General features: G+C 29.3%; 1 protein-coding gene across 1 annotated transcript; it reads right to left on the reverse strand.

Annotated features, from left to right (window-relative positions):
• Positions 1-3,312: 3,312 nt before the first annotated feature.
• On the reverse strand, positions 3,313-10,712 carry LOC115888212 (odorant receptor 30a-like). Its single transcript, XM_030907845.1, has 4 exons — positions 10,626-10,712; positions 3,838-3,939; positions 3,624-3,779; positions 3,313-3,442 (listed from the first exon to the last, which is right to left on the reverse strand). The coding sequence occupies exons 1-4, from the start codon at positions 10,710-10,712 to the stop codon at positions 3,392-3,394; spliced, it is 396 nt and encodes a 131-aa protein (XP_030763705.1). The 3' UTR covers positions 3,313-3,391.
• Positions 10,713-12,501: the final 1,789 nt, after the last annotated feature.

A 12,501-nucleotide genomic window follows, 5' to 3' on the forward strand; every position in this document is an offset into this window, starting at 1 on the left:
TATAAATATTTTTTTCCGTAAGCCATACGGCTAATACTTTCCGAGATACAGCCGAGAACTATTCTTAGTGGGACACCCGGTATAAACTTGAATATAGTTCATATCAAATAAACTTTTAGTCACGTGTTTAAGCTTGATCGGCACAGCGTTGCCCACTTTTGCATATTTTCCATTATTACCGCGTTAAATTCGAGTTAGTCAGCCCTGCGCCGAATATGTCCATGCGGTTGGCAACAATGAATTTAAAAATCGCGCCCTCGATTACGTAACTAAAAGTTTAATCGGTATATTATATATATTTCAACGTATGAATCATTGCATTTAAATGTGGTTTTTATGTCCTACACCTTAGACAAATAGTTAATAATATAAAACAATTTACTATACATAATGAAGGTAATATGAAATAGAACAATAAAAAAAGTGTGTCACTTACGCCAAGATCAACAAGCAATTCTGCAGGATCAAAATTCTCAAAAAGATTTTTTATAAACTGAACCACTAACAATATAAACAATGACATCCAAATAACCTGTGGTACGTAAGAGTAAAATGTGTATATTTTTTTCAAAATATAATTATTTGTTACATGATAAGGCCATGTTCCAAGAAAAATCATAATTTTTCTTAAAAGAGATATCAAATGTGTATTTTCTCTCATGGTTGTGATATTCTGATTTTCTCAAGGGTATAACACTGAATACATAATTGTTTTCATGTCTTATATATACCTTAAATACTTATTAAAAATAAACTTATTACTTATTAAAACTAGAAGAAAGTTTTCTAACAAAAAGTAGTTTTATTAAATTGGCATTTGAATAATGTCAAGTTATAAATGCAGTTAAATGCATATTTTATGTAATTTTGAAAGTTCAAAAAGAAAAAAGTTTTTATAATTGTAACATTTGTAACAAATTAGTTTTTCAGTTATATAATTAGCAGTTTTATTTCGTTATCGACTACTTTGTTCTAAGAAAGGCTTTGTTGTAATAGGAATAATCCATTAATTATATAGTTAACTTTTTATAATGTAAGAATAGGTTGACTTTTAAGTAAAGCTCTAATATTTTTCATATTTTATGTTCCAAGAGTATTTTTTAATGTTTTAAACTTTAATAAATGTATTACTGACGTCTTAACAATTTTTAATATTTCAATTCATGATTGTCATATTTTAGAATTTTTCTTCTTGATTTATTAATTTCCTTTTTGTACTAGTTAAATAACTAGAACAGTCAAATAAGTTTTTAAAAAATGTATTTATTAAAATTTACAAGTTTTAAAATGGCCTCTGCCTTAACAATAACTAATAAAGAAATATATACAAATTGTCTAAGCTGCAGTTTTAAAATATATAAGGGCTACAGTGCTACCAATTAAACTTTTAGGTGGGCGCGATTTTTAAATTCATTGTTGCCATCCATGGACAAATTCGGCGCCGAGCTGACTAACTAAAATTTAAATTTCCCGCTGGGGATTCAGGTGGTAGCTCTACTGTAAAAAATGTCAAGTTGTCACATTTCTTTATTTATTTCTTGACATTGTCATTCGTTTTGAGACTTTAGTTTTGTATTTTCAGTTTTTGCTTTAAATGAATTATGTTAAGCTTAAAAAAAATTACTAGCAGACCTTGCAGTCGAACGTTATTCTTTCTAGAAGCTTTTTTAGTGCGAAGTGGGCACAGGATAGCTTGATAGCCAATGCAAAAAACTCATCACAACTTTATTAGAATATCTTGAACGGCAAAGCGGTAATAATGGCCCTTTATGTCCCTTAAGTTCTGTTAAGGAGGTGGGTTTTGTTGATGTAAATAATAATTGTTTATAATATTATTTATAATTTATTTATTTTTGTTTCCTAAAAAATTTTGATTAAAAGAAAATGTGCAACTGGGCGACGCTGTGCCGGTCAAGCTTAATTGACTAAAAGTTTAATTGGTATGAACCTAAGGTATGAATCTTGAACTTTATACCGGGTGCGTCTTAAAAGTGGCTCACCACTATAACTTTTTTTATTTTTTCGTTTAAAAAAACGAGATTTGGTATGTTAGTATATGCCATGAATTAGGATTGATTGACGTATTCAATTGTTTTCCGTCACTTCCTGTTTCACCGGAAATGACTACAACTTTTGATTTCTAAATTACACCCTAGGTATTTTTTTTTACTTTATTCGATAGAAAATAACACTCTGAATAGAATGACATATCATATGTCAACATACGACATTTTCGCATATGGTTTATTTGAAATTATAACTTGCGGTTCGTAACGAAAATTTGACTCGAAATACCAAGTGTGTGGTATCAAATTATTCGTAAAAAATGCTTTTTCCGAATATGCTAATGAGTCACCCTTGTTCCATTTGAAAAAATTGAGATATGATTTAAAATACGATTTGGGCATCTTTTAACCGGCCGGGACAAGACACTATAAACATTAGACGATCAAATCTATTTTTCCAAGGCTCCTTGATTAAGAATTAGTGTTTTTAACATAGCGATGGCACTCTAGATTGAGATTTAAAATACTATTTTTTATTAAGCGAGAATGTCAAAAGTTGACATATGATATGTCATTCTATTCAGAATATCATTTTCTATCGAATAAAGTGGTACCGAGGTACCGAGATATCGAGTGGAAAATCCGAGGTAAAGTGGAAAAAATACCGAGGGTGGGATTTAAAAATCAAAAGTTGTAGTTATTTCCGGTAAAACAGTAAGTGACCAAAAACAATTGAATACGTCAATCAATCCCAATTTATGTCATATACTAACATACCAAATCTCGTTTTTTTATCTGAAAAAATAAAGAAAATAAAGAAGTTAAGGGGTGTGAGCCTTTGAGACGCACCCGGTATACGACATGAATATAAAATTTGTATTTTTTGGAACCCGCGCCTTCACATCGCAAATATTTATCTCTTTTTAATTATTTCCTGTTCTGTATCTTTTTGGCGCTTGTGTAATTTTTATTTTAAATGTGTAATTTTTGCTACATCAGCGCCACCTTAGTAGTTCCTTCTTTAATGACCTCTTTCCAAATATAGGAGATAATTCTCCTTACCTCTAGCCTCCATATCAACGTTCAATACATGAATAATTACAAATGCAAAGTTAGGCTTTTCTTAAACTTCCTAGGCATTATACAGAAAACACATTTTTAAGTTGACACATTTATTCTATAATATATAGATATTGTGCAATTTCTTAACTAGTTTGCTAAGATCAAACACTATTTCTTGCTATTTAAGGTTCCTATAAAATCAGAATTTAGAAACATTCAAGAACTAATTACATACTAATAGTATTAGCAACTTCTTTATTATCGAAGTGTAAAGTGTAGTGTAGATATATAATTTCACTCATCTTCTTTGCAGATCCAAGTCCTCAATCTGAATTATTGAAAAAAGCAATGTATGAATACACAGCTCTTATCATCTGAAATTGAAAAATAACTATTTATGTATAGGGCATATTAACTTAAGGTTCATACATTTATAATTTATAATATTATAAATTATATGTTATATAGGATGTTATAGATAAAAAGTGTTTGAAAAAAAATACATCGTCAGTCCAAGAAAATATTTTACTTTGACGTAAATTGTTGAATACTTACAAATAACGCTGTTTCTTTGGTCATAGGACCAAAAGATCCGATGTTCATTGACAATGGCTTTTGAGCTCTGATTATCAAAAATAATAATCGTTTCTTGTATTCATCGTTGAAATGATACCATTCACTGTCGTAAGCAGCTGTAGCTATAGCAGTACTCTAAAAATAGTTAACACAGCTTTGTATTCAATGTAAAAGTCAATTAATAGATACCTACCTGTATTATGATTTCATTTGCTACATGAGTATAGGCCAGAATTTGCAAGAACAATAACGTTACGTAAGGGGTGAATGTTACGCAATATTGAATAGATTGGGCCTAAAACACAACAAACATTAAAGTATTACAGAGTGACGTAGTTTATTTTTTTTCAGTCGAATATATATCTTTAATCGTCAATCAAAAAAGGAGTTATAATGCCACAAAACCAGCCCAGCTCTAGCCAAAGAAAGGTCCCAGCTCTAAGAGCGTCGCATCTGAAATTCAATGAAATTCGAGACTGTCTATTTCACTCTTATAAGTAGCAACGACCATGGTATAAAGAAAAAAAAAATAATTATTAGTTTTGAATTGTTATACAGGGTGAGTCTTAAATAAGTGCAAATATTTTCAGGACTGGTATATCTCGATAAAAGAAACATATTTTCTCTTTATCATTTTTCAAATAAGTCCAAAATAACCGAGTTATTTAAGTTTGAAAATTAAAAAAAAATAATTTTATTTTGGAAAAATTTTGAGAGCCACCGCCTTTTTTCTGTATGTGCATCCCTTTTAGTGCCGTAACCAAGCTGTAACTATGGTAATATCAGAGATTAAGAAATTATACCGTGGGAAAATTTGCGGTGAACAGGCACTTCTAAAAAGTTTTCGAAAAATATACAGGGAAATTTAAAAGAAAATGCACGATGCTCAACATCTTTTTTTGCGAAAAAAACCTCATAGACGTGTTCCTGGGATCGAAATATACCACCCCTGAAAATATATGCCCTTATTTAAGACTCACCCTGTATAGTTTCTTAATGTGTTCTTTAGTGATAAGTAAACTCTGTAAATTAAATAGGATTTTAAATTATCCACACGGAACCTAGTAAAAACGTAATAATAAGAAATAATGTGTTAATTTTAAATATCTCATTCAAATATAATAAAAAATAAAATATAATTTGGAAAATTTTTACACACTCATTGCCTTATTTTGTTTGTCATTAAAATATCTTCTTGTATCAACTAGATATTAGTTTATTATCTATAATAGATAAATCATTCAACTTTTTACCTTGGTTATTTCAGCTGCAATCAGTGCACAGTTTATAGAAGTTGTACTGAATTCCGAGAGAGATATATTTTTTATTGATTTATTCAAATCAATTATAAAGCTAAAAATCAAAATATATCAGGTTAATATGAGTTATACTAAAGACATTCTTAAGAATTTTTTTATTATTTCTAATAAATAATACAATATGACAAAAAAACGGCGTCAATGATGACGTTGAAATGAACATCGCTGTCATTTTATTTGTAAAATTATACAGGGTGTCCCAGAAATAAGCGCAAGTATTTTAACTGGTAGTATAGTTCAACCCCAGAAACACGCCCATGAGTTTTTTTTGAATTTTTTTTGGATTTTTTTTAGTTTTTAGTTAAAAAACATAATTTCTTGATAATATGGCAACATAGGTATTAGGTTAAATTTACAAGAAAGAAAAGATCCAGTGGTTCTCAAAATTTTAGCAAAAAATCATTTTTTTTTGGAAATTTTCAAAGTAAGATAACTCCGTTATTTTGGACTTATTTCAAAAACGATACAGAGAAAATATATTTTTTTATCGAGATCTACCACCCCTTAAAATACTTGCACTTATTTCTGGGACACCCTGTATAGCTAACAAAAACTAAATTGGGCCCCGTTTTTATTTTCGATCATACGGTTTTTTTTTTTTAATTATTATTAATAAGATCATACCAGCCTTGGTAAATATAACAGACTGCGGCTACCGGAGGCATAAACAACTAGTGGAAGAGAGTCGTTGGACGGTTTTATAAATCTATTAATATAAATGCCTCCGAAACACGTCTCAAATACGGCAGTTTTTGCTAAATATATATAAAATAATGCCACACATTTTTTTTTAAAATTACATAATGTAGAAACAAGAAGATATTTAAACTCAAGAGATACAATTGTTTACCTTTTTCCTACATCGGCCATTATTCTATCCTTATTTTCGCATCTCTCTTACAGCGAAAACATTTGCCAAGTTACCTGTTATATTGGTATTGGTATTCGATTAAATACCACAATAATTTATTAAGTAATAAATAATTTCGTTATATTTCTATAATATATCAAGTACATTAATTTGCTAACGTCAATTTTTTAATTTAATGTAATTATAACTATTTTTAAATTTTATATTGGAATAAAAATATCATGATCGTGTTTCTTTTAATGACCAAAGCGGTTTGGCAACATCAGTTTTAGAAATATGCCGGCGTGGTACAACGGATTTCGAGGACGAATGAAAATTCCTAGATTCTCCTGTTGCGATGTTGCTATGCCGCCGGTCAAGCTCCATATTCTTTATTTGCAGTATTGTAGTATTTTTGCGTTATTTTGTGGACTTCTGTGTACATTAATTTGAAAATATGGTGCATTCATGTATTGTGTACAAGAGAGTGTATCATTTAAATCAGGTGCTTTTTCACTTACGTAAATAAAAATAGAGGTAGGGTTAGATTGTATTGTTATTTATATCCTCTTCTTTGTGGGTGGGAGGCGGACCTAAACATAAAAATAGCAGATTTCTAAATTATATTTATTTTAGGTTTATTAAAAAAAAACTGTATATTTATTAATTTATTATGTTTTTCAGTCTATATATTTATTAATTAAATTATTTGTCGAAAAAAGGTACATGGTACGTACTAATTAATAATAACTTAATAATAATTTCTGTTTCCCTTTTTAAAGAGAATTATTGAATAAGTATATAATCTAGGTATCCACTTGGGTTTTGACAAATCATTACCTACCTTTTTTGAAAATTTTATTGGGGTGTACCAAAAATGGAATTTTACGGCCTTACTTTTTTGTTGCCGTTACAATTTAATACGACTTTTGTTTTGAAGAATTTTGGTTGCTACAATGTAAATGGACATCTTTTACATACATATAATTAATGTACTGATTACATGAATTTTATGACTACTACATTTTGTTGTATTTTATATTTTTGTATTGAAATTCTTTGTACATGCACTTTTTATTATTTATAAAAATATGAATAAAAAAAAAAAAAACCAGAAAAAAACTAAATATTTTTAAGACTAAGGGAAGAACCGTTTACTAAACAATCATACATTTTATTTTATTTATGATTTTCTAAAATTATTGCTAGACTTTTTTGATGAGTGTATTATAATATCAAATAATTTTGTTGTATAGATTTGTAATAATTTCATTTAATGACATTCATTTATCGAATTTTAACAACAGAGCAGCCTCCCTATTTTTTCTCATTGTTTCACTACGTTGACCATGATCATTCGACTAGGCAAGTGCATTGTTTTAAAATTCCTCAACACCTAACAGCTAAATTCCAAGATTTTTGGAATAGTCAGTTTCATAGCACCACATTTGTGGAATAATATTTCATACTTTAAATTTCAATCCTTTACAGATTATAAAAATAGATTAAAATCATTTACTAAATTCAATAATTTCTTCGTGATATGTGGGGTTCTTGTTCTTCTGATATATCCGTCATTGGTTGCTGTTCGGGTTTTTACACTGTTTCGTTATGCCTCTCTGCTTATCTCCGCTCATCCCTGATAAAATTATATTTCACTTTTTTTATCTAATTTTATTTTTTAATTCTGATTATTTCTATAATTTAATTTATTTCTATTTTATTTTTGGGGTCGCACCACTTTGGTACTTTGTGTCATTGTATCAGTTTTTAATCATGATTTGCGATCCCTTTAGACTTACACATTTTTAGTGGTTAGCCAAAATTCATATAGGTATATAATAAATATACATATAATAATAAAGTTTTATCAAAAATATGCTGAAGTCTACAAATATTAGTTTTTTTTTTTTTTTTTTTTTTTTTTTTAAACTATTTTATTTTTGTTATTTAAAAAATGTATAAAATCTAAGAACAGGTATGAAACACTAAATCACCACAATTACACCAAAACACTTTTACTTTTACACTGGACGCGTTTTGTATAATATTAGCATTATCAGCAGATGATTATAAATTGTAGAATAGAGGGAGTCTCATTCACCGGAAATGAACAAGGTTTGGAACAAGATATTGAAACTTCATTTACTAATACACCCAAAGTTTGATATATTATTTAATAAAATAAAGATTTTTTTTTTTAATTTGATTTTTTAATCGTTATTCTTATGTGAAAAAAAAATAAAAAAAAAAAAAAAAAAAAAATTTTATTTATTTCCTTTATCCTCCCTCAACTTATTTTTTCCCTATTAATATCCTCCCTCAGCTTTTTACAATGCGACAAATATGTAAGTGTTATTCATGCTTTTTAAAATTTGTCGTATTATTTTAATTTCCTTAAAATACTGTCGGTCGATCGGCACGCCACTGGAAATTGACCTCAACCGTCTAATCTTTGTAAACAACTACATTGTTGCCGTTGCGCCGATACCCTATTCCCTTCTATGTCCATTCTCTCTCGCACTCGTTGATTTTTGCAAACCAATGTGTGATGAAGGTTTAGAGCGTTTTATAAATGGATCGTTGTATCGCCCGAGTTTTAATATCTTTGTGTAGAAGTAATATACAGATTGTTAACTGGACGTTTACTTATAGGGGAACAGAATGCTTAATGCTGCCACCAGTTTCAAATGGAATTACTAAGCTAAGCTGCCGACTCGTCTCGTCGCGTCGCGCGTCGTCTCTCGACGAGCAGGCCGAGGTTATACATATTTCAACCATAAAGCTATTGCCATATGTAATAAACAAATTAACAGCCTGTATGGAAGTAGTAATATAGAAGCTGAGTATGATAAAAAACGGCGTCAGCGATGGCTTTATGAAATGAAGATCGCTGTCATTTTATATATTACATTTATATGGGAAATATCGTCGACCGTCATTTCCCAAGCAACTGGACGCCTTTTTTAATCAGCGGTATAATCTCCGGTGACGGTATTTTTTGTATACACTAACAATTACCGCCGGCGGTTGTTTCTAACAGATGCGTAAATGTAATAACCATTCTGCAATCAAAACTATACCCGATTAAATTTTGATGTCTCCTGATAAAATCATTCAACATACGAACAGCATCTTTATCGTATGTAGCTTCGATAGATTTATTTATCCGCTTAATCTCGATTTGGTACAGCCTTAACTTTGTTCCCGCATAATACATTAGTGTGGTTGCAACAACAAATGAACCATTGATTGCCGCAACAGCATATATTATACAAACAAAATTCGTAATATAATATATCATCTGAAATAACAGAAATATTCAAAATTAGATCTTAATTATTCTTTGGAAAAATAAAATTATAGAAAATGTAAAATCTCTGTGTATAAAAGATACTAACCAAATGCAGTTCTGGCTGAGGAAAATATATATCATACAATTCTGGGATTTCTAAACTTTCATTGTTAGCTTTGTGTATTTTATTAATTTTAATATTAAAGAATATATACTCTAATATAAAAGAAAGAGACCACTGATATCCAAACAGCGATACTCATCTAAAAGAAAAATGTGGCTTTCAAATTAAATTAACTAAAATCTTCAGGTTTTACATATTTTGATTTTTTAGTTAAAGTTATTTCCATCTCAGGACCATATCAAACCACATAAAATATAAAAATCCAAAGAGATGTCAGTCCTGTTACCAAGTCATGGTTTAGTGGAATTGAAAATTCGGATTTTTAAAAAAAAAAAAATTAATTAAAATACAAATTAAATGGGTGTATTTTCAGAATCAGTTGGAACAGAGGCTGGCTTGAGATTCAGTGAAAGTAGTTGAATAAAAATGATTTAAAAATAGATTCATATTAACATTGCATTAAAAAGAACATCTAAACAAAAAATCTGTCACATCGGAATATCAGTTGATAGGCTTACCAACATACCACATTAACCAAGGCAGCTTATTATCAGGTGCGTCTCAAAAATAGATCACCCCTATAACTATCTTATTTTTTTCAGATAAAAAAAACAAAATTTATTATATTGGTATATGACATAAATTTTATTAGGATTGATTGACGTATTTAATTGTTTTCCGGTCACTTCCTGTTTCACCGGAAATGTCTACAACTTTTGATTTTAAACGGCATATAATTATATTTTACCTTATTCGATAGAAAATGACAATCTAGATAGAATTTTTAACTATATATAAACTTTTGACATTTTCGCAAATTATGTAATTGAAATTGTAACATGCAGTTCCTTATGCAAATTTGACTCGAAATACAAGTGTGTGATATCAAATTGTTTGTATGCTTTTTCCATTTATGCTAATGACCACCCTCGTTCTATTTGAAAAAATGGAGATATCCCCCCTCTGTATCCGCCACTGGCTGCTAATGTATTGCATGTATTTATTTTACAAATTACTGTCGTTCTTATACCTTACTAATTTGCGTTAAAATTGCGGGTAAATGATTAATAACCGAGCAAGGAAATAAAATGAAATGGCATCATGTCAACCTATGGTCAACCTGTCAATTGGGAAATTAGTTCTCCAGACGACAACGAGGGCTTTCGGTGGCGTATCGTGATTCCACGATTTAACACAGAGTTGACACTTCTTTGTAGTTGAGTATTTTATGTTTTTTTCTCCTGAAATAGAAAGTGACCGAAAACAATTGTTTTATGCCATATTATCATACCAAATCTCGTTTTGTGTGAAAGGCAAAACTTATGATGGTGCCTTTTCAGACGCACCACATAGATAATAAAATAAAAATGGGCTCTTTGTCAAGTATTCTTACCACTAATTTCCAAGCATTTATTTGTTTCATATAACATTTTATCAACTCATCATCACCTGATTTTAGTAACTCGCTCTCTTCGTCCATGATTATTTTAAACTTATAATATACCTTATTTCTTGCACAAATAATGAGACGAAGTGTGATTTCCAGCATAAATCAATTAAAATCTGATATTTAATAATTTCTTACATAAACTTGAATACATTATACATGTTCAGTGGTGACGCTAGAACTTTTTTTTTTTTTTGGGAGGGGGACAAACAATTTTCCCAACTTCCCTACTTTAAGAATACCAATACGTAATATGTAATAATGTATCGTGATAGGAAAAAAACCCTTGTTTTAAAAAAAAAATGTTTATTAATTTTAAAATAATTAATATTTTTTTTTTTTTTTTTTTTTTTTTTTTTTTAAAATTAAGAAAATAAAATCGTACCATCCTTAATATTTTTATTTAATAACTAGCGTGTACCGACTTCGTTCGCGTCAATTAATCATGTTTAATGGCGATGATAAAAGAAATAGAAACTGATTTCCATTAACAGCCTAGGCGGATAAATTTTCTCACATTTATGTCAGCATGAGAAAAATAATATAATACATATTATTATATAACTTGGTAATATTTGAGGGGTAGTTTCATCTCGTTGGAATTTGACTTTCCGAAAAATCTACGTTCGAAACAAACTTTTTACGTCAAACCGTTTAAGCAGTATCGTGGTTTAGAAATTATCCAACTTTTGGAACATCCTGTATAATTTTTAAAAATTTCAAAATATGTAAAAACCAAATGATTATGCATGTCCAAGCGTTTTCCCGAAGACTAACCGTTTTTTAAATAACAAATGTTATGTAATATTTGAGGGCGTTTTCACCCTCTTGGAATTTGAGATTGGAGAAACCCCTCCTTATCGACCTCTACACTTACAGTCCAAAGTTCTATGAAAATCAGCTTTTAAACGTCAAACAGTTTAAGCAGAATCGTGATTACTCAATGGTAATATTTTATGAAACCTCTATAAATTATATTATTATATTATAAAATCTTAAAATATATGAAACAACAAAACAAAATAAAATATACGTGGTTAAGAGTTTTTCCGAAAAACTCACCGGTTTTAAATAAAAATATTTTTTAATATTTGAGGGATAGTTTTACCCCCTTATAGAATTCGAGTTTCGAAAAATCCCTTCTTATCGAACCCTAAAAGTCAATCTGTTTTCCAAAAATCAGCTCTTTAAGCAGGATCGTTGATCAGGATCTTTAAGCAGGATCGTATAATTAATTAATTAAATGTTTTTTTTTTTTTTTTTTTTTTTTTTTATATTTTAAAAATCTTAAAATATGTAAAAACAAAATGATGTATGTTTAAGCGTTTTTCGGAAACTTGACCGTTTTTAAATAAAAATATAATTGTAATATTTGAGAGTTGGTTTCACCCTCTCAGAACTAAGGAATTTCTACACCCTAGAATCAACCTGTATACCAAAATTAGACTTCTATACCCCGTTGAGTGGTTTGAGCAGGATCGTGATTAATCAGTATGTCGGATTTTATACATACAATATACATATTAGTATATAGACTAGTCGCCTGGTCTTCAAAATTGAAGCCCCAAGTTATTGTATTTTTTTGTAAATCTAAGTTGATGGCAATATCCGCTTCACATTAGTGCAGCGGCAAATTTTATTTTTTGAAAAGTTGGGATTTAGACGTCGCGTTGTCATGACTAATGTCCCAACTCAATTATACATTGGGGGAGCATCCCCCCATCCTGCCATAATAACTTCACCCTGTACATGTTTCACCATTATATGAATTTTATTTTTTTATATTATTTTTTTTTTTTTAATTTTTTTATAAATATTTTTT

Source organism: Sitophilus oryzae, unplaced genomic scaffold, assembly GCF_002938485.1.
Source record: "Sitophilus oryzae breed Bouriz unplaced genomic scaffold, Soryzae_2.0 scaffold_690_pilon_pilon, whole genome shotgun sequence".
Lineage (NCBI taxonomy): Eukaryota > Metazoa > Arthropoda > Insecta > Coleoptera > Curculionidae > Sitophilus > Sitophilus oryzae.